Source organism: Nipponia nippon, unplaced genomic scaffold, assembly GCF_047370975.1.
Source record: "Nipponia nippon isolate SJK-2023a ecotype South Korea unplaced genomic scaffold, ASM4737097v1 scaffold_2, whole genome shotgun sequence".
Taxonomy (NCBI): Eukaryota; Metazoa; Chordata; class Aves; order Pelecaniformes; family Threskiornithidae; genus Nipponia; species Nipponia nippon.
Genome location: NW_028262336.1, coordinates 29,120,956 through 29,143,952, shown reverse-complemented (window position 1 = coordinate 29,143,952; position 22,997 = coordinate 29,120,956). Strand labels below are relative to the sequence as shown.

General features: G+C 40.9%; 1 protein-coding gene and 1 long non-coding RNA gene across 3 annotated transcripts in view; one reads left to right on the top strand and one right to left on the bottom strand.

Annotated features, from left to right (window-relative positions):
• The window catches only part of GRIK1 (glutamate ionotropic receptor kainate type subunit 1), a 166,443-nt gene that overhangs the window by 98,658 nt on the left and 44,788 nt on the right, over positions 1 to 22,997 (top strand). For both annotated transcript variants that reach the window (XM_087755928.1, XM_087755927.1), the window contains exons 4-7: positions 3,875 to 4,056; positions 13,986 to 14,039; positions 15,735 to 15,908; positions 19,467 to 19,610. In XM_087755928.1, the coding sequence (XP_087612054.1) occupies positions 3,875 to 4,056; positions 13,986 to 14,039; positions 15,735 to 15,908; positions 19,467 to 19,610 (554 nt within the window). The remainder of the gene's footprint in view (positions 1 to 3,874; positions 4,057 to 13,985; positions 14,040 to 15,734; positions 15,909 to 19,466; positions 19,611 to 22,997) is intronic.
• On the bottom strand, positions 1,911 to 22,809 carry LOC148055709 (uncharacterized). The gene is made up of 5 exons (XR_015704442.1): positions 22,777 to 22,809; positions 15,209 to 15,255; positions 10,401 to 10,486; positions 8,958 to 9,072; positions 1,911 to 2,245 (listed from the first exon to the last, which is right to left on the bottom strand). It is a non-coding gene; the product is annotated as an uncharacterized LOC148055709 (long non-coding RNA).

Genomic DNA, 22,997 nt, shown 5'->3' with positions numbered 1-22,997 from the left:
AAAATCATCTTTCTTGATAGTAAATTAATGGCTTCTGGCTATAGGTAAATATTTATTTAAACACCTCTTAGTTTTCTCTTTCTGAAATTCTCACCCCACTCATTAATGCCTATAGCTTTCCAATGCTAGGGAAAAATAAGACCCCTAAGCAAATGTATTTGCTTTTCAGGTTGAGACTGTGCTCCTTTTTTCCATATTAAGCATAATCCACGTTATGTTCAGAGTCCCCAGGCCACAATCAGCCTTCATTCTGATTATTAATTCCTCTTTATTTTTCATCAAGGTGTTAAAAAGAGTTAGTTTATATCAAGTGCAATGCCTTTTCAGAAGGCAAAAAATTGTCTCCTGAAGTTTAAAGACGATCTAATGAAGCCTTGCAATAGACTGCACGATACATTGAGCATGCATTTCCCAAACTTAGGTACCATAAATTATGGTTTATCTTTCCACATGCTAGGACTGGGTAGACATACTGTTCTCTGGTTTAATTTAGTGGTTCGTAATAGATGCCTTCCAATATCTCACTTTTGCACTTTGTTATTTGGCACATTGATCGTAACAGACACATGACTTTGTCTCTGTTATCAACAACTCAAACAAAAGGAATAACACTGCCTTCAGTGCAGGTTTGACTCTGCTTTTGATCTATCTTCCCTGAATTCAATAATTTTAACCTACCAGGTGCTGAGAAGGGCAACTACATCAAATTTCTCATCTTCTGTAAGAATCCCTGACCTTCCCCACTTGTTAGCCTGCTCTCCAAGCATTTGTTTAAGGCTCAGGGGAAGCAAATCTTTTCATCGTATCAATTCAATTAGTTTGCACAGGGCAGAATTTTGAGTTCTTACTGAATTTGCTTTCTTTGAACTTGGGCTTACAAGAGACATCTAACTTTGCTAACCCTATAACTGTTTTCTAATAAAAAGGAGTACTTTCTCCCAAAGCAGTAAAAGTATTTCTTCAATTTTAAGTCTGGCTGAATTACATACACATTTTTTTTAATTACAAAAAAACCCAAGGGAAATAGGGAGGTGAAAACTTTCTACCGACACACACTACCACGCTTACTGCCCATGTGTATGATTATTTGCCTGTTGGAACATTGTGTTTATGTTAGGCATGTTTGAACTCCTAAATACATCACATAGCACTTGGAGTAGTTCTAGACATCATGAAATGATATGAAACATTCGAAGATGTTCACATATTTTAACATTTTACTCAAGTGTCAGAGCAAACCATTTCTTTTGATCAAACCACTAGTTGAAGTTGGAAATCCAACCCCAAAGATTACTGCATCCATCAAGGTTAGAGACCACAAGGTAATTCCTTGATAATACAGAAAATTCCCAATCCTGTTTCCAAAGGAAAAAGGGAAAGTGTTTAGATGTCTGGGTAAAAGGCAGCAGAATACAGACAATAGACCAAGAAAGTTAGTGAAACAAGTCTGGTTTCCATCCTTATAGATATTGTTTCAAAGCCCTAAATTGAACCTTTCCTCTCAATAGTACTGGCTAACACTCTTTCCAGGTCCTTCACAGTTCATGCTCAGCCACCACAGCTTCCACCTGGCCAGACTCTACTACATCTTTCCTACCCAAGTTCCTGTTCCAGAGCAGTCCTGCATTACTGTTCAGGTCACATCACCCACCTTGCAGAGAGGGGGCTGATGCCCAGGATATGTCACTTCTGAGCCATTCCCAGCTTGGCCGCTACTTCCTTCCCAGCCTTATGGGCAGTCTGTGATGCCTTGTGCCTCTTGCAGGCTGAGCTCCGAATGGTCTCACCAAGCGAGAGAAAAGTGACAGCCCTGAGCACTGCACTTGCCCAGGCCTTCCCCACTCCCCCCAGGAGTCAGACCAAGCAGTTAAGATTTGTCCTAAATTGAGACTTGGTGGTATCATGTCCAAGGGTTTGGGTTTGTTGAGCAGGAGGAAGAGGAAGGAGAGCACTGATGGTTAATCCCCTGTGCTATTAATTATGCTGGCAGTCAGGTGATTCAGGCTTTTGCCTGGTCCTCCAGAAAAATAACTGCAGGTTTTTTACTGCTTCTTTGATTTCTTCAGTACGTTTTAGCTAGGCTTCATGTGGTGGTAGAAAGTGATGGGAAATGCAAGGTCCAAGTCTCATGTGACTGAAGTAGATATTTTAAGGCACACAGCATTTTCCTGCCCCCCAAAAGGAGATGGAGGTGGGTGGGCAAATCCTTTGCTTCACCACACTTGCACTTAAGTAGTTTTTGTTGCTGGAAAGAGAAACGACAGTACTCAGTCTGAGGCTGTAGATAAGATGAAAGCTTCCCTGCGTGCTGGACTCTGCTCCCAAATCTCAGTTTTCCTCCTTAGAGTCACCATTCGTTATAGTGGCCAAGACACCGCAGTCAAGGGCTGAACACTTGAGTGCATGGTACCACCATACTACAGCTTTACAGCCGGATTACATAAACTCCCCTACTTGTTAGTCAGTGTTGGAAGCATATGCTCCATTCTCATAATAATGAGCTCAAATTGTTTCATATTTACACAGGCTGGCTTCCAGCCAGGCTCCGATCTCACAGCGCATGCAGTAATTTACATTTGAATACTCATAATGCTTAATATTCTATATTGATTGTTGATACTTGAAAACCTGCAAAGAACAGACCCAGCATTGCAGGCGAAAGGAAAGATTTTTTTTTTTCAAAACACGTTGCCAGTACTTCAGTGAAAGCCAACAGTCCTCAACATAGCAATCACTCACTGACCTCAGAAGAAATAGGGATGCTTTGTCTTGCCTTATATGTACCATTGGACCATTCAACCAAGGACATTCACGCACAAGACAAATATATACCCACTCCCAGCAGGAGAGCAATGAGTTTTTTCATATTAATAATTTGTTTGATTTTTGTTCAAGAAGTGCTTCTTGCCTGTATTCTCTCTCTCTTTATGCATATTTTTCAGACAGCCTTTTACTTTCACTCAGCAGGAGATCACGAGTTTTTTGTGGGTAAATTACATTCATGGATAGTGAGAAAGAGATGGTAATCACACACCTCAAAGAACTCTTAACTATCTTACTTAGGTTTTGGAGGCAGTACAAATTACATAGGAGTGCTGAATTAGCTGGTAGAAGTGCACTGTGTTTAAATACTTGGACAAATCTTCAACTGGTTGAGCTCCACTGACTTCAAATAAGCCGTGTAAATCCGTACCAGCCAAAGACATCATCTTAGAAATCACGTTCTTGTGTTTACAGATGTAGAGATGGATCTCAAAATATTTCGGTTCTTTATAAGATCTCAGACTTGCTGAGTGACCTTACGCAAGTCACTCCTCCTCTGGGCTATTGCAATGTATGCTGAAATGAGGACAATGAGAGCCATATGGATGGCTATTAAGAATAATTGTTGGTAAGTGCCACTCAGGCTAACGGCTGGCTTCAAAGTGAGCCACAATGGAGGTGCTGACCATTGAACATTTTTCTCTCTCTAGCTCCCCTCATCTGCTCATGGCTGACATTGGGCAGGAAAGTTACTAAGGAGGTTTCTTCACTTCTATGTTCTTGTTGTTTAATATTGAGATAACAATTAGCCGCCAAGGAAGAAGCATTATATCCTTTTTGTAATAAGCTGTATCAATATAGCATCAATACAAACATAGCCTATAGTCAAGCAATTAAAAGTGCATTTCAGAATATTCACATGTTGAAGCCAAGTATCACCATGAAAAGGAAAAGCTATAACAATATTAGTTAGGAGGCTGGCAAATATGAAGCTAATAACTACCCTTTGGGTATGTGAAATATTTTGGGACTGATAAGAGACCCTGTTTAAGTGACAATAAATACTCATTGCACAGAATGGTTAGTTGTGTAATTGCATATCATTTTTCAGGTCTAATTCGCCTGCAAGAGCTCATCAAAGCCCCTTCTAGATATAACATTAAAATCAAAATCCGTCAACTGCCCTCTGGGAATAAAGATGCCAGGCCTTTACTCAAGGAGATGAAGAAGGGCAAGGAGTTCTACGTAATATTTGATTGCTCACATGAAACAGCAGCAGAAATCCTTAAGCAGGTAAGGGGAAAGGGGTGAAAAAGCATGACATTCATTTTGTATCCTGAAAGTTGTCAGCCTCTCTGGTTTTCATTTTCCGGGAAACACTAAAACTGAATGTATTTGCCAATTGGGCCATAGGCTTGTTAATACCAGGGACAGAAGGTGTTACAGAACATGTGGTAACATCTGAGCACTCCACAAGGCTTCAGGGCTTCACAGAGCCATAAGGACCAGCAGCAGTATTGATGTCTGACGAGAAGCCCATAGATATCCTGCAGAAGGAAATATGCATTTCTTTTTGGTACTTCAGGTTCTGCTTGACTAGGAAGATTGTTGGATTTATTTTAGCTTGTCCTGGTTTAATCAATAGAGTTTTTATGTCTTCCCCACAAAAAAAAAAAAAAAAAGATCCCATTTTGGAGTGCTTAGGTGGCGGCTCACGTTGAGCTATTGCCTCCACAGAGGCTGCACATCAGGCTCAGTGCTGACTACAGTAACAATAGGGCATTAATCCACTGCAGACAAGAGTATAACTCTGCATTCCCATCCCTGTAACAAAGCAAGATTTGGTCTGCTGGCACTACCTCATTACATTTTAAACTCTGGTACAGCAAGAAGATGGAACGGAGACAGTATCAGAAGAAAAATGTATACTTTAAAACAGGAAGAGAGGCTATTGTGCAAGGGTTGACATGGCCCTGACCTAAGCATGAGAGTTGGACAGCCACACAAGGCAAGGACAAACACCACAAAGCCTGATGTTAATGGGCTGGGACGTTACCAGGGGCACACAAAGAGTGGTGTAAATTAGAATTTACTGTTGTCACTTGCTATATATTTCTAGGCAATCAAAGTCTAAAGCACTGGCTCCTGCAATTGGTCTATAGACAATAATTCCAAGCGAGTAATACATTATGAATGTCATTTCCCTTTTTGCTGCAATTGTAGGTATGAGGGGTTGTTTTTACTGTCGGTCAGTCTGATGGGAAACACTGATCCCAGAAGACCACCAGAGAGGTTCCACTGATCTAAATGCACAGATATGGGCTGTCCCATAAAGGTTAAAACCTATGCTTCCATCCCAGAATGTTCTGCTGAAATATTTAAGTTATGCAGAGCAGCATTCTATATCAAAGTAAGAAAGAAAGACAACTTACTGGTTGCATTAGTCTGCGGAGCCTGAAACCATCCTCTCCACACTGGAGAATCTTGGTCTTGTGAGTCCAGATTTGTAGGATGGTGTCCTAAATCGGGTGCACTACAGCTGAGAGCAGCACACAAGTTCCCATGAGCTAGTAGGGTTAGATTTCCTGCTATTAATCAGGAAAGTTGGCCTGTACTAAATTTTAGGATTTTCTCGGTGTAAGTTATATATTTAAGCTAGAGCAGGGCCAGATGCAGGCATGATGTTGGGAATGTGAGGGAAGAGCAAGGGGAGGGTGTGCAATCACACAGCTGCTCTCTCATGTGACGCGGAGTGCACTGTAGCAGGCGGCATTAATTGGGAAGGGGGGTGGACAGGAGAGCTGCTGTCCCCTCACTCTGCTCCCTGTAGGGCTGTCCAAAAACATTAAAACATGACAACAGGAACAAGCTGCTCCAAAGTGAGGTATGTGGGGGAAGAGTTAAACTGACAACACAAATTTTTAAAGATCTGCAAGAAGAAAGTACAGATGTCTGGCACACTGCAGGAGGCACAAAGCTTCAGATATACCAGGCTGAGTATGAAAAAAAAAATAACCTTAGTGTCAAAAGAAGAAGAGGAAGCGCTAAAAGATGCACTAAGACAGGGCAAAGTGGCAGAACAGTTTGTGTGGGAAATGGATCAAGGAGACTACTGACAGGCTGCAGATACAGATAATGCTCTCCAATGCCTTAAGAACTCAGAGAAGCATGGTGAATGACAGTGTGGGAGAAAACAGAAAAATTAAGCGAGGTACACCTGCGGGTCAGAGCTGCGGGAAGTGAAGCAACATAAATATAGGCTAGAAAAAATGGGAAAATGGCTTTTATATGAGATGATAGTTCTGTGGCTTAATCTAGATGCTGGCAGCAGTAACTCAGGTGCAGAAGTTCCTCCCTGTCAAAGGCAGCTGTGAAATGTGAAGGTGTGGAGGACTCTGAAGTCATGTGGGACTCATCTGATTGTAGGTTAGCTACATGAAGTACCATGGTTCAGATTCTCATCATGACACACACAAACCCCTATATAATTTTACACTGGATGAAAACCAGATATTGAAGAGAATACTATAGAAATTATTTTAAGAAAACTCTGCAATATTAGTAGAGAATATGTTTTACTTTGTAAGAGATCCAATAGGTTTTACGGGAAAAATAAATATCATTGTTAAATTATATAAGATTTCTAATAGAAGTAGGAATCAGAGCCAACAGTCAACTAAACCTGTCCCCAAAGCAACAATTTTTTGTCTGCCTACTGTATTTACAATAATGTAGTAGATGTTTAGCAGGCCATGCAGGAGAAGATAAATAAAGGAAGTGGAGATTTGTAGCAGGTTGGGTTGTGGAAGGTATTTTACAGATTAAAAATGCAGCAGGGTCACACAGGGACATACCCACCATTGCTTATGCTCAGTTCTTGTGTCCTGTTCACCCTCCAAGCCTGCATAGGTTTCCCCCAAAAACTTTTGCACAAGGGTCTGCATTTCCCCCCCTCCCCTAAGCCCAAGGGTGCCCCCTCTGCACCAGGATCTGCTCCATCTCCTTTGGACAATCCCCCAGCACAGGCAGGCAGCATCCCTCACCTCCTTCAAGCCTCACCTATGCTGGGAAAGAGGCAAAAGCCCACCTCTCACCTGCTCTGGCCACGTTTCCCTACTGTGAGACAGCGAGGCATACCATAGCAGCATTTCTGCTGCCAGCCCGCCTCTGAGCTGAAGGCACGGGCAGGGCAGAAAAGCTGCTGCCTTTCTTCCAGTGGTGCCCATGCCACCGGGGTTGGCAGCAGCAGCAATGGCTCTGCAAGCGGGGCCACTTGCACCAGCACTCAGGGACCACCAGCTGTGGCACGGCTTGTTTCCCAGGAAGGGAGGGCAAGGAATGCCCCAAAGCTGTTTATGGATGCAAAAGGATTAGCACATGCAGAATTATGTCCTGAAAGAGTCAGCGTATGGAGCTGTGTTTGGGAGTGTGGAGCTACCTGACTCAGCCGCATTACTGGGCTGTGGGACCGGGGGAGGTGACCTCTTCACTTGCCTCCTTCAACCTCTTGTTTACAAAACAGCACAAAAGGTTTCTTCTCTTAAACAAGACTATATTTTGCTTATTTATAGCTTCGACTAAAATACCATTAAGCCACAATTCTTCCTTGTGCACAGCAAGAACAGGCAAATCAATAACCTAATTTAAACAAAATACAAAGCCTGCACACAGCTGAATAACCTATTCCCTAAACTCACACATTTCCCCTTCTCTCTGACATGCTGCAGAAAGCCCAGGCTCTCACAGTCCCCAACCAGCTTAATGAGGCCTGGCCCTCTCCTCACCCAGATCTGGAAGGAGCAAGAGGAAATTGTGATTATTAATTGCTGCCTTTTCCAACAGTCACTTTGAATTTTCTCTCCGCATTCCCTCAGGAGGGTTGGTAACCTCATGTGACCGGCGCATGGCAGCTAAGGGAGTTTTCCAGCTCTGTTGCCTGTACCAGGTAACCACCCAAACCAGCAGCCTCACTGCCCAAAGTGACCTGCTTTGAGGATCAAGATATTCCGAAATTACTTGAACCAGGCAGTTATGCCAGCAGGGTTTTCAAACAAGACATACCACACCAGCAGAGCTGACAGAAAAAGCTGCAGCTGGTCTGTCACTCCCATAGTCTACTTGCAAATCTTGGCTGCTGGAGCTTTAAAGTTCATGAAGACTGAACAAATCATCTGACAAGGAGCAAGATCTAGCAGAGAATTAGATGCCAAAAGCAGGAGCTAAGTGCAGCTGTGGCTTCTTAGGGTAAAATTGTGATCTCCAAAGTCCCATTCAGGATCTGCTTAAGCTCTGTAGGAACCTCCCCGTTTGACTTCAGCATTGGGTGTCCTGCTCTGCTCCGAGGGCACCTAACATCTCTCTCCATTCCAAGCCTAAAAACAGATATCCCTGAAAGAATGTTAGATAATAAGGCACCCTCCAAACTTGCCAAAGACCAGCAGGACTGAGTCCCTTACACAAGGAAGCTAGAAACACTTTCTTAAGGAAAAATCTGGTCGTTACAACATTTACCTGAAATATTTTGTGGACAGAGATTTGGTGCTCTGTCTAGCCTAAGTAAGCATTCCCACATGTCAGTTAAATCTCACTATTGAAAATTGCAGACTGTTTTATTCATGAATCTTCCAATATATCCTGCACATACCGTATTTAGTCTGATATTGCCTTTTGTATGGGGAACTTAGTTCAAGAGGTTAAGCTCTTATGTTTAACCTTCAATTTATTCTTCTAACACACCAATAGTTGACATAGATTTTACTGCTAGGCAAACTCGTGTCATAAATTACGTTGCTACTCTCGTTAAATTATCTACTCCTTCCTCCACACCTCTAAAATAAATTTTATGAAATGTGCTATACATTTAATCACGTGTAGGACACTCACAGAGCATTTTATGAAGACTTCTATGTTCACTATGTGACAGACAAAGCGCAAAATAATTAATTCAGTTCCTACAGAATTATGAAAACTAAGTGTCACCATAGTATACCTTCCAGGTACAATAATAAACGTGAGTATATAAAATTTCAGTTCCTGAGTATGGTCCTTCTAGTAACTTGACAGGTAGGCTGCAGCCCACTCTCAGCTAAGAAAAGGCAGGATTAGCTCTGTTCTCACTGCTGCTGAAGAAATACCAGTGGCAGATCCCGCCAGATGCCCCCAAGCCCCAGGGTGAGAAGCAGAGACATACTTACCTCACTGGTTCTCCTCTCTCTTATTGATTTTATAAAGGGGTTGTTGATGGGGAGACATCCTCTTCTGGCCACCCGGTTACTGCTGAATGGCATCAGATGGGGAGAGCATTGGTCCCTAGGGCATGCATGGGTTAAGACATCAGTAAAGACCATGGGCACAGAAATGGTGTGGCAGGGGTAATTCATCCTGAAATTTGCCAGTGTGCTTCAGTTTCCAAATCTAAATGTGGGTCTCTACAGAAGTAAATGTGGCCATTGCCTTGGAAGATTTATTCTGAGATTTGAAGATACAGCAGCATAGGCTATAAATCAGAGTACAGTCTTCTGGGATCCTTGCTGTGTAACATCATAGCTGCACTATGCCGAGACCTCTGCTCCTCTGTTCTTGTTAGCTGTGCTGTCTAGATGAAAGCTGAACTAGTTAATAAACTGAGTGCAGTGCCATCCAAGCTACATCTTGCACATGTAGCTGTTCTTTGCTTCCTTGGAAGATGCACTGGGTGGTGCGAATTCAAGTAAACTTTCAAACGGAAAGAGTGTTTTCAGTCTTGGTACTGTGAGATGATGTCCATGCTGGAGTTTGAAAGGTAATGCTGCTGCCTTAGCTCCCTGGGATGTCTTCAGGAAAGAGAAGGAGCTAACCACAGCTGACTGGGACCTTGGGCCAACACATTTATCCTGCCCTATTGCTATGGCCCTTGCTTCCAGCTGGACTCCAATGCTAGCAAAGTATTTACAGAATGTATCTTGTTTCTTGACATGGCTCATGTCCATGTTGGAGGAACTCTATACCACTCCAGCTGGACCACTGCTATGACTGAGTGGGATGCAGATTTCTGCTGAGTTAAGTCATGTCCAAGTAAAGCTGTGTACACAGAGTCCAGGGAAGCACTGTAAGCACAATGTAAGCTTTTTATACTGAACACTTGAGAGGCAAGGAGGCAGAGGGGCTTTTATTCATTATGGTGTATCTTGCTGATCTTAGAAAACAGTGGTGGTACTAATTAATTGGATAATGAAATGCATTCATTTAATGGTCATGAAATTAAATAATAGCATGAGTGAGGAAAATGCAAAGTGAAAGCAATCAAAGTATTTGATGCAATTCCCACTAATATGCTTTGCCATCATTCTGGTTTCAGCCCTCCTTGAAGAAAGACTGACACTAGCTCTAAATGAGGTGGTATTTTTCTTACAAGATGAACAAATGCAGGTTGGAGCTGGGATATAATGCAATTCCAGAACAGGGCACCCAAAGAGATTTACAGACATGAGAGAATATTTTTATCTGGTTCTGACAGCTTGCCATATATAATTTGACCACAGATACTTTTTCAGATTCACATTGCAGTTCATGACCCACAGCTAAAAGTACAGGTCTGTGAAAGACAAGGCCCAAACTTCTTGTCTGAAATGGATAATTAGAGATGAAAGTGTCTTTACCTTATTTGCCAAGATAATCCATAATCCAACCATATCTGAGTTTGGCTGAAGAACAGATTTTATACAGGGTAGGATGGGTAGGAGATCTACAAGGAGAATGGAGAATATTTTAGCCTGATTTTACTAATTTACATTCACAGTAAGTAAAAGCTGTTATTATTTAAATAGAACATTTATATCAGATGCATAATTATTTAAATAATTACATACAAAGTTATTTAAATAGGAATGTGTAATGAAATCTCATTCTAGTTTCTTATGAGCAGCTATATATACATAAACCAATCTTGTTGCCTTACCTTCTTTCTTCTGGGCTGCTGTGCTCATTTTCTCTAGTGGGGAGGACACTTGCTCTGTGGGAAGAGCCTATGCAGCTGCTTTGCAAGGTACTTCAGAGGTGTCCCAGCCTGAAAGGAGTCTTTGCTCCTAACATGCTTTTATTATTGTCTCACTCCTGGTAGTTCCTAGAAGCTGCTTTCCCTGTATCTGCTGTGTTGCAAACACACAGCAGAAGACCAGTCCTTGCAACTCTCTTATTGACACTAATAGGAGCATCCAAGTCATTAATGCTTTGGGATCTCCAGCATGGTACTCAGCATTCCTCTTGCCTTTGCTTTAACTTGTCTTCATCTCCTGTTTTCCTAATACCATCCATCAGAGTGGGTATTTGGTACTGTCAGTAAATCATCATTCACTGGGAATTTTACTTAGTGACTATGTTACCCTAAATCATAAATAAGTTATTATTACAAAGTCTTTATGATCCATGAATAAAAAGCACCCTATTTAGGTCAATCTACAGATCTAAGTCACATGTCATAGTGATGTCTAAGTGCTATATAACTGTTAAATAATTATCATCCTTAATGACTGTTGGAGGGGAGGACAACCAGTTAAGGCTGTTCTTGTGACCAATGCTAAGTGAGAGGGCAGAGCTCAGTGGCAGATCAGGGCCCAGCCTGGGACAGATCCAACATCAACTCTTATTCTTTAACTAGACAAGGACATTATTAACGTGTGTGTGCCACTTACAAGCTCCCTTCCAGCTGTCTGTATCTTCATATCTTAATTGAATCATCATTAATACAGAAAATAAAAAAAATGACACATTCATTAAGCTTTCCTGGGCTTCTGCAATACTTTATTTAGCAGAATTTCAGCGAGCATCTCTCATGGAGCCCTTGGGTGCAGGGTCCTTGGCAAATCCAGGGCACCCTTCCAGCAATTGCTGTCATGAACCTGTGTCTTGGTTACGGCAGATGACATTAATGGCTGAACCCTCTTGGTTCTGTTTGGTTTTTTTTTTTTTTAAAGACAATTCCGTAGCATGACTTTTGAAATCATTATTATTCACAGGTGTATGCGTGTCCTGCCAGCTCTGTTTATAGCACATTACATGGGGATCAATATCCTCATAAAAAGTTTTAATCAAAAATGTGTTCAGGAGGCAAACACTCCTATCAGGCTACTACCCTTGGATTTGTGAGGAAAGCAATAGCTGGGCTACCTTGGATTAACTAGCTAGTTACCCAGTAGCAGTGTAGCTGCAGCAACACAAGCTAGGTAATGCTTCCCAAACATCCAGGCTACACACTTTATAATCATTCTAGTTACTGTATCTGTCTAATTAATGTAAAGTTGTATTTTAAGGCATTATATGGCTTAGCATTGTCCTGGTTCTCCTTTGTCTTACTATTTCTACACAGGCAGATTGCAGTTTATATCTTCTGATAACAGTAGTACAATGACTTGATGTCAGCTCTTCTATCTCTAGCTAGAATTAAAACTGTAACGAAACAATAATTTAAATCTGGGTATTTGTATCCTCCTATTGACACTTCTTAGTATGAACTTGCTTTCATACTAATGTAACACCATGGACTAACTGCAATCTTCCTGTAGGGGACCAAATAAATTTAGGCGTACAGAGGATTACCTGGGCTCAAATCACATTTTTATAACCCAGCAGCTGGTCTGTGCCCCATATGAAGCAATTGGGTTATTTCAATAGTTTCAGCTCAAGAGAGACCTGCATCCTAAAAATACTGACTGGCACCTCCTTCCCGTAGCAGCGACCTTAGACACAGAAATCCAATGGCTGTAGGGAGCAGAACTGAGCCCAGCCAGATCAACTGAGAAATACAGCATGCAAAAGTTTCCATTGATGCTACCATATATCATTTTCTGTGCATAAATAGGGAAGGAACATCAGTCTTCAGGATTGCTAGTTTGCTCATTTCTACAGGTAATACATAACTCTAAGAAATGGAATAGAAGAGGATTAAAAAAAAAAGAAATAAAAAAGGCAATTTTGACATGTAAATTCAGTGGAGCATTTCTATAAAATACTTGCCTTCTGGCTTGATTTTTAGTGGCTGGAAATGGATTGGTTGTTTGTGATTAACACTGAGCTGTTTTTATTATCTACCACAGGTTAGAAAGTTTAAGTTCTTTCCTTTTTTATGTGAGGAATTGCAATACACAATCACACAACTGATTTTCAGAGGCTTTTGCCATGAAAGAGAATTTTGGCAAGCCAAATCACACTATTTTCCCTTGTCTTTCAAACAGCTATTCAGGCACTGCTAAAACTGTACTAAAATGCTATTAATAGCAGATGCTTACGTTACTATGATCAAGACTGAATAACATTTAACCTTTGTCCATGTTACTGTCATGATAATGAATTCTTCAGTAGTTTCCTAGCTCATAATTCCTCCTCCTCTTCACAAGATCCCAGAGAGGGCAAAATGCTCGCATCATGGTAATAGTGTGCGTGGACACAGCGACAAGCATGGGTGATGCTGGGCTGAAACTGTAGAGCATCCTGCTCTATGCCATCAGGGATGTTTTATGCAAGCTTTGCCAATGATTTTTGGAGAGGGGCTGAGGGAACAAAACACATCCCTCTCAAGGTTTCCTGCAATGTGAGGGCTGGGAAGAAAAAATTCTTCCTCTTCCAGCCGAGGTGGCCAGTCAGTATGCCTTTAAATGCTAGCCTTACCTTGCAGACCTTCAAAAGGTCTGACTCTGGAAAATTAATCCAGACCAGAAATCCTTTCATACCAGTTGTTTTGACAACCTCCTGCGGACCTGCATTCCCCAGGTGGAACAAAAGGCATTTATAAAAGCTTTTTTCTTTTTGTTTTTCTGGTGTACTTCAGTGAGCACTCACCAAGTGTCTTGTTCTCACTTGGTAATGCAGAATTAAAAAAAAATAAAAAAAATGCACTTAAGCACTTTTCCCTACAAATTCCGTTGTCTGCCAGTAAATTCCTTTGTAACACTTCTAAACTGCAGACTAAAGAATTTCACTTCTAAAAAACCAGCTCCTTGTTACTGCTAGTCATTTTTCTTGTCCTAGAAGTTTTGCAATCTTTAATCTCTTTCCTGAGCAGAGGTGATAAAAACATAATTTAAATACAATATGATATTTTTTCCTCCTGAAGAAAAATGTGGGTTTTATTGTAGTCAAGTTTTCATAACCTGTAACATATTGTTCCAGATTACCCCATGCTTTTTAAAAGACTGTACACTGAAAGCATCCAGTGTAAAGAACATTCACCTTTCAACCTCTTTCAACAGATTCTCTCCATGGGAATGATGACTGAATACTACCACTACTTTTTTACAACACTGGTAAGGAACACTAAAGATTTGGGGGTGAATTTTCTCTGTTGCAGAAAAGACAACTAAAAAGTACACTTTTTCTAGTAGATCTTTCTTGCCATTATTCAAGGAAACCCCTGGAGAATGAGGACTAACATTCCTTAGTAATATCAGGAGTCACAATTTTGTAAGGAAGCTGTTTTGCAGTATCTGTGGGGCTGGCTAACACTTTAATACAATCAAAATTAATTCCAGTATTGCGTTTAAGGAAGAGCCATCAGCACAGGTGGATCAGAGTGAAACAAAGTAATGAATGAATGGTTTGGCAGCAGAACCAAAGGCAAGCACCATGGGCGGTGCGGTTCATTGCCAAAATGTTCGATTTCCTTATAAAAACACAAAATCACATATGTATAAAATCACTTGGGAAATTTTATAATAAAAGAAAAACCCTGAATTTTGGCACAAATCTATAAATACTTATTTCAGCACATTTTTCCTTTATTTTAACTTATATGCTATATATAAACATAACTCAATCCATGCTTAAGGTCCATTTGCATCATAGACTAGAAAGACAGCAAAGAACCAATATTACTAGAGCAATCCTAGAGGGCTGGATTATATCTGTTCATGTGCATCAGCTTATTCTTTATTTCCTTTCCATATAAAATTTTATGTGGAACTGAAAAATCATTTTGAATCCAATAGTCAATTCATTAGTCAGAAAAGACTCTCTAGCTGTTTGGAACTTGAAGTAGTAGCTTGAAATAGTTCTCTTTGAACCCATTTTAACATGAAGGAAAAAGTGAAAATTTAGGATTTACTGTGGAACTTACAGTTTTATACAATACCAGTGAATCTAACATAAAACGGTAACCACCATCAACAATATACATGAGATAATATAGAGCAGTAGGCAGTGCTGGTGGGATCTGAATGTTGTGGTATTGTAAATGTTGACGTTTTGATGGTTACTGTGGTATTAAACCATGACCAATACATTTGTCATTTTACTGGCCTGCCGGGATCAGCAAAAAGTTGTTTTGAAAAACAGCCTTCAGGCTTTGAAAAGCAGTTATCATATTTCCATTGCCTGTATAAATACAGCTGTGGAGTGTGCCACACAATTATATCACTTAGAATATCCATTATTTTTCTGCCCTGTAAATGCCAAGCAGTGAAGCACATGGACTTACTGTGCACTGGTCTGACACGTCCATTAGACATACTGGCAGCAAGTCACCTGAAGGAGACAAGGCAGGAGAAAAATTAGATTCCTAAGTAGTAAAAGTGTACCACTCTCAACATCTCTTGGAATTTTCCTTCCCCAAGTTGAGAAATAAGCTTGACATTGGCCGGCTAATTCCTCATGTTGGTTTGTCAGAGCTGTAACACTGTTAGAGGACTGTTATAAATAAAAATTAGATACTGCTGTGCAGATTGGTTGCAAAATAGTGTTGTTGTGGGGAACTGATTTTTACGTTCCAACAAAGGAGATATGTGGTTTGTCATAAATTTCACACAGCTTTGATTTATTCAGATTTATAACTGAAGCGGTCATGGCTAGGCTTTAGAGGAAGCAGAGCATTCACACGGAAAAAAAGCCAGGACTTGAGCTTTGGATTGAAAATCAAATACAGTTTTGGCCTAATTGTACCTTCCGAACATTTTGCTTTAAAAACACTACATCTGGTTTTGTTTGTTTTCTTAATGGTGATTTAGGATCTGTTTGCATTAGACCTGGAACCCTACAGATACAGTGGAGTAAATATGACAGGGTTTCGCCTGCTCAACATTGAGAACCCGCAAGTTTCATCGGTCATTGAGAAATGGTCAATGGAGCGTCTGCAGGCACCACCGAAACCAGAGACTGGCCTCCTTGATGGCATGATGACAGTAAGTGAACAACCACAATGACGCAGGGCATCTACAGTGTGCTTTGCAATGCTGTTCTAGTGGATGTGAACCGATGCCATTACTGCTTTATTTCACAATGCAAATGCTGAAGCAGCATCCCCAAAACAGACTTCCTTTTACCTACTTCTATCCGAAAGTGCATTTGCCCTGTGAACCAATGTTGTACTCATCTGTGTGACAAACCACTGCCAGGCAGGTCTAGAGATGCGTGACAGTTCTCCATCACAGTGCCGTCCAGCTAACACCGTTCATCTTATTGTTGTCAAATGTATGTACTGCTGCCTCATTTCTCTAATAATGTTCTGGATGGAGTGAAGAACATAACAGGAAATAAAAACTTTCAGAGCAGCTATACGATTTATAACCTGCAGGGAAAGATATTGTACATGTGGACAGGTAATAGCATTTTTAAATTGGAAAAGTGCCCTTTCTCTTCATTTCCATCATCTACAGCAACTCTGGCTTTTAAGATATAATTTAAAGATAAATGAAAGGTATCATCAAGCCAGGAAATTAGGATTTCCTCCCTATCACTCCCCCAAGAAGTAAAGGAAAGAATAGGAACAATTACATGGGCAGCGCGACTCCATTCAGTTTTGCAGGGTGAAGGGTTGCCATCTTTTTGAAATATAAGGTAATGTATCTTATGTACTGAGTAGAGTTTGAAGTGATGTGAAATAGACTTTATTGCAGATGATTGCAGGGAAGATTTTGAAACACCCTAACATCCTGAAGAGAACTGCACTGTGTGCGGTATCTCTAGCATTTCAAAAAACTGTTGCTTGTTTGGGCAGTGCCATTGTGCTCACTCATATGCAAAGGAGGGGAGAAAACTGTCCCTGGGAACTTCTAATGTGAATACACAGGACCTGCAAGGGTAGCTATTCACACATAGCTATTCACCTGCATTCACCCAATTGTAAAACTAGGAAAAACAAAGTTGTTACTACTCATGCCCTCCTTTGTGTCTCTGACTCTTATCATCTCCTTTGCATCTCTATAATCTCTTAGTGTCCTTGATGCTTTGAAGCAGCATGAGCACCAAGGAAAGCATCTTCCTAGTTGGCTATGATCATTTAAATATTCATAACAAGTTCTGCTTATTCAGTTTGATGGTGAGCTGCAGTACTGCTGTATTTCATTAGACAATAAGGCTATGACAAGCTGCACAGTATAAGGGGATCAGGCTTACATGTCCTATTGTTAACTCAGGATTTCTCCCTTCTGGTTCACGCTATACTGTTTGTATATAATGCCTGATTTCAGCTTGTGGGAAGTCAGCAGGGCATGATCAAGACAGTTGTGAGTTCATGTCCCACTTTATGCCCAAACTGCACACAGAGGCATAGTTGTTCTAATGAGATCTTTGGGTTTCTTTGCAATAATTTAAATAGAATACGAAAATCAGAGAAACATCTTCCAGGACTAACTCTTAGTCCCTTTCTTCTTGTGCACAAGTACAGACACTAATATAAGGTGGTTCGGTTCAGAAAATGAAATGGCCTTTTGTTCCTCCATGCAACCCCAAACCCTAAAACAGAACAACAGTGGAGGGAGAAATAAAAGGCTAAGGGAAGTAATATAACCTCCCTGTTGCTGCACAGCAGGATGGGTGAGTAACAAGTTACACAATCACAAGATTCAAACAACCACGTCTGGCAATGCTGTCAACATACAAACACTGTAGGATGCATCATGTTATCAAGTAAAAGCATTGGTGGTCCCAGATAGGAGTGCAAAGTGAGGTGCACTAAAGCATTTTCACCAAGTATCTCCAGAGTCTCTAGGCCTGGGACGCAGGCAGACTGGGACTCCAGTGATCAAGTAAAATTCAATCCTGAATGGACATGTCCCCAGTCTAATGTAAAAGCTGATCTGAAGTCCATTGACATTGATGGGAATCTTTCCATTGATTTTGAGGGGTTTTGGATCAGGTCTTTAGTCTCCGGGTCCACTTGGAACAACTATCTATCTGTTTTAAGACACTTGACACTGAGAACAGCTGTTATTATCTCTTCCTGCTTGCCTCACCATTTATAATGTTTTCAATTTGCTCTGATTGTGGGAGCATTGTTTTGGGCAGTTCCTGACTAGCATGTCAAGAGCGATTCCTCATCTGCAGTATATTAAGATTAGTTGATAAATTCAGATCACATTTGATTGCCAGCAAAAACCTCCAATGCTGATAAGACTGATGCTGTTGTAATTTACTTAGGTAAATGAAACAGACGAAGAATCAAATCTATTAATTTCCCAAAGGAATTGCATGGGAAAGGAATAAAAAATGGATTAGCTTGGCAGTTCATATAAATGAGTCTAGTCTCCCATCTGCAGAGTTAGTACTTTTTTTTAGGGTCGCTGCTTAATTATTCAGTAGCTTTACAAGAAAGGTAAGCACTTCATTTTTACAGCATCCCTGTTCATTAAAGCAAACATGGCCATTCCCACCTCACACATGAGAGCACTGAAGCACAATGCAGGTGAAGGCGAGATTTTTCTAAAACTTGAGAGTGATAAAGAGTAACAGGGTGTGCGATCTCAATTTGGGACTTACTGGGCATGCTTTTAAACCAATAAACCCATTCTTAAAAGAAACATAGATGCACAAACAGCATCCGGTAATTTTAGTAACATTTAAGTATCTAAGGGCTGTATTCCTCTGCCCTGTCTTAGACAACTAGAAGTTAAATGTATAAATCCAACTTAATCACCAAAAAAGACACCTCAAAAAGACAGTCCATGTCTCTCTCAGACAGTGTGGGGGGTATGGCAGGGGAACAGCCCTAGCCAGATCTCAGTGGGGCTATTTCACACATTTGTGCCAAAAGCCAAGCTCCTTGAGGACAGTAGGCACTTAAAGACAGTAGATGCCTGTCTGGTGGGATACCTACCAGGTGCTCAGTGGCATTGCTTTCCCTGGAATGCAGGGCCTGCCTACCTTGTGGGGAAGAAAGCAGTCCCACAAATGCCATGAGAAGAGTGAAGATGGGGAGCCAGTATGGGCCCCACACAGGCAGCCCTTCCACGTGCCCCATGACATGCCACTGTGACACGCCAACCTGCAGGCTGGGCAGAGGCTGGCTTGAGCACCTGCACGGTGCTTTTGAATGACAGACTTGGAGGTGCTGAGAGTCTTTGGCAAACCCCACGAGGAAACTATAGAAGACCGAGTACTGCAAAGTGCTTGGCCCTAAGACATGCCTGGACGATGGGACCTGGGCTGCTGTATCACCTGAGGCTTCATAAAACTCTCCATGCCACAGAGCTATCCATGCACTCCTTCTTGCACTGGACCTACAGACCTCTCTCTTCCTGTAGCTACCCAATATAGTTTTCTTCCCAAAGCTCACCTGAAAATATGCTGAAATTAATGTAAGCTGCAAAAAAATGGATTTTGTTACACCTCAGATTTCCACGGAGAGCCCAGTAGTGGCCTTTTCCATAACAGCAGCCCAGGGAAACGGTTCTCAGTAGAGAAAAGCAGGGACTGGGCACAAAGATACACATTAAAGAAAGCCTTTCTGTTTTTCCATGCAGACTGAAGCAGCTCTGATGTACGATGCTGTTTACATGGTAGCAGTGGCCTCCCAGCGTGCCTCCCAAATGACTGTCAGCTCCCTGCAGTGCCACAGACACAAGCCATGGCGTTTTGGACCCAGATTTATGAACCTGATAAAAGAGGCAAGTGTAGACCATCTGCTTATGGTCAGCATAATCCTTCCTTTCTTCTTTACTGCACTGGCTTGTGTTGTTTCTCCCTGCTCTTTGTCATATGCTATGCTCTGGTTTCTGGCACTGGGATATCCAATTCTTCCTCACCTTCCTAGCAGAAAAACAGATTGATTTACAGACACAAGGCTGTGGCTTGCATTCTGGTGGAGACTTTATCTGGTCTTTCAAAAAAAGAAACTGCTAAACCCTAGGTGTGATAAAATCTCAGACTAACACACCATAAGTCTTCCCAGGTTTTTTGCTTGGTTAACGTTTATTATGGATGTTTATAATTTCTAAAAATATGAGATAACTAACAACAGCCATCCTAGAAATTGAAAGAAAAGTGAGCCTGTAGCTCTGTCTTTGTTTCACTACTTAATTCCAATTGTTTTGCAGATTGTGTGATCAGTAATCAATAGCCAGAAAATATTGCAGTCAGTATTTCTAAAGAAGTAAATTGTTTCATGAAATCATGCGCTATCTCATAAGAATCCATCACTGAGCTAGGTTGATCCACAGATGTTCTAAAAAATACACCTTTTAGCTGAAATGCTTTCACTCTTCCAAAAATTCAGTTTTTATTATGAATTTCAAATGGAAACTTTTCCTTTAGGGAAGAGTGTGGAAATGAAAATTAGAAATTATGATGTGGAGTGTCCTATATATACTTAATCTTTTCCCCCAGTTCTTGGCCATGGCAGTGTGATTCCTATAAAAGCCACATTCATTAGCACTTCTGTAGGTGGAACAGGACTTGTAGGCTGAGGTACAAGGTAAGTGGTGGCAGCACGTCAGGGCGTACACCTGAATCCAGAAATATAGTAGGAGCAAACTGAAAGACAAGACATGTGGTGGTTACAGAACGTGTAGAAGAGCTGTCATCACCTTCTTCAAACCTTTCCAAGTAAATTTTTTAGAATTGCCATAGGCAATATACGGCATGGTGATTCACCTACACAGAAAGCATAGAAAGTTACTGAAACAGTACTCTCCACACAGGGTGTTTCATGAATTTTAAGGTTTCCTTGTAAGCTTCTCTCTTCAAAAGTATAAAGAAAAAACAAGAGTTACCCCAGTACTCAGGGACCTGACTTAAGAATTAAGGAAGCTTTGAGATAATTTCCTCACTGAAACACAATCATGAGAACACCCAGAGGAGTAAGGAAAGCAGCACTAGTGAACATTATTTCTCTCAAACTGACATCAGCCATGCTGCATCCAGCTCCCCCACTGGGGAGGAGGTGGGAAGACTGTAGCAGGAACAGTAAAAGACAGGAGAAAATTGTCTCAGAAGTGTCTGTAATAAACATGAACTTCTACCTCCCTTCTGATTTCATCTAAGCAGGGACCTTTGCTCTTCTGCTTCTCAACCTCAAACTAAATGAGGTAGCATTGCTACTCATACAATTTCTGGTGCATTTTAAGAATAATTATAATGAAATTGAAAGTTAGCAAAAGACTTTGTATCAGTGAACGCACCTGCATAATTCTGCAGTGGTGACCTACTTATTTTGGGTGATGCTAAGTATACAGCATAAGGGTCCTGAATCCTAAGCCAGAAGAAGTACTTTGACCAAGAGTACCAGACATATCTGAGCAGATCCAATTCAAAGCTTAAACAGTTATACAGTTCACGTTTATCATGTACAACTAGCTTCTCTTGCATGGAGTGAGATATGTGAGTTAATTACTGATCGTTTTGCAGATAGTGTCTTTCATGGTCAGTAAAACACTGATTTAAATGTTCCAAGAGTCTTATCTTCCTGTGTCTGTTGTAGCCAAAAAAGACGGTTGTTAAAAGTAGAGAAAAAGGTTTAATAAGACAGTATTACATTTCCTGTAAAGGCTATAACAGGTGTTGGAAACTAAATAGCAAATACATTTGGACCCCCTCAGTTACGTTAGAATCTGGTTTGCTCAACAAGGATAGATGAACTTTATGAATTAAGAATCATGTTAACAGGTATGGAGAAAAAAAGTCAAGCAGGCAGAATGATAGTTTGGGCCCACATAAATACAATTTAATTTTACTATTTTGTGATATGGTACTGACAGTCTGTGAAGGCATTTTACAGACTGAGCTGAAGACAAATATTCTGTACTGCAGTTTAAATAAACAACTTTCAAAGATGTTACCTGCAACGAGTCCTGCAGGTGCTAGAGCTTAGCAAGTACTTCAGTGGCTCCATGGTGGGTTTTTGCATTTTATTTTAGTGGTGATAAGAACTGCAGTCATCTCATTTGCTTTGTGGGCCAATCCTATAAAATGCCAGGCTGATGGTAATAGAAAGGACCTCAGAACTCTCCTGGACACGAGCAGAGGTCAAGGTAGAAAGCCTCTGACTTGTATAGCAGCTCATAGGCTGCTTCTCTCTTCATTCAGCAGATGGCAAAATAATTTTTTTCAGCCTGTCACTGTCCTGTTGGGAAGTCAAGGTTCAGGTCACATGTGGTCCTCGGGTACACAAGAGTTAGCTTCTTCCTGAAAGCAACTGGGAAGTGGACATCCTAGGGCAAAATATTGCCTTTTGATTCATGCTGATCTGAATGCATGTGCATTGGAGTTGGTTGCTGAATTTTCAGAGAACACGAAAACAAAAGATGGCTAGTTTAATGTGAGAATACTCCTCTCTCAACCTTAGGACTTCAGGTAAGTGTACCAGGTAATAGCAGTAGCAGATCTACTGCCTACTTTTCTTAATGACCAAGACTTGAAGTGTTACCAGCAAGACTATAGGAGAAACCACTAGCAAAAATGTTTGAGGCTACAGAATAATCAACTACAGCAACAAAAAGAGTAATCTTCTATGCTCTAAAGATCTTATGAGCTAATGCTGGTTGTAGGAATAATTTGGAAATTTGCAGAGAAAAGCAAGCCTGACCAAAGCCCCCCAGCCCTGAGGATGGCTTTGAGGTCAGAGAGGTCATCAGCTAGTTCCCACAAAGTAGGATATTACATAAAATACACTGTCTGGGATCCAGACTCTTCTACTATATCTTATTAAGACCTTTTTAATGAAAAGTAAATCCTTGTCAGAAGCTTTTGTCTCTCAGTGACCTAATGTCATTCATATCTAAATGATATTTTAATCTTTTAGCCCTTATAGAAGTATTTGCAGGGAGTATATCTTACCTGTGCCCAGAAAGAAAAAGGAGGCTGTTGTCTCCCTTCAGAGAGGGAATAAGGGGAGAAAGGTGATTCCACCTTTCCTAAAAGGAAAATGTGTGTAAACATGAAACAGCTGTTTATAATTGAATGATCAAATTCCTTGGTCATGTCCCCTTTAAAGCATGAGATTAGCCCCAAAATAATGATTGCCTGTTATTCAATTATCATCTGAACCAATGTGAGCT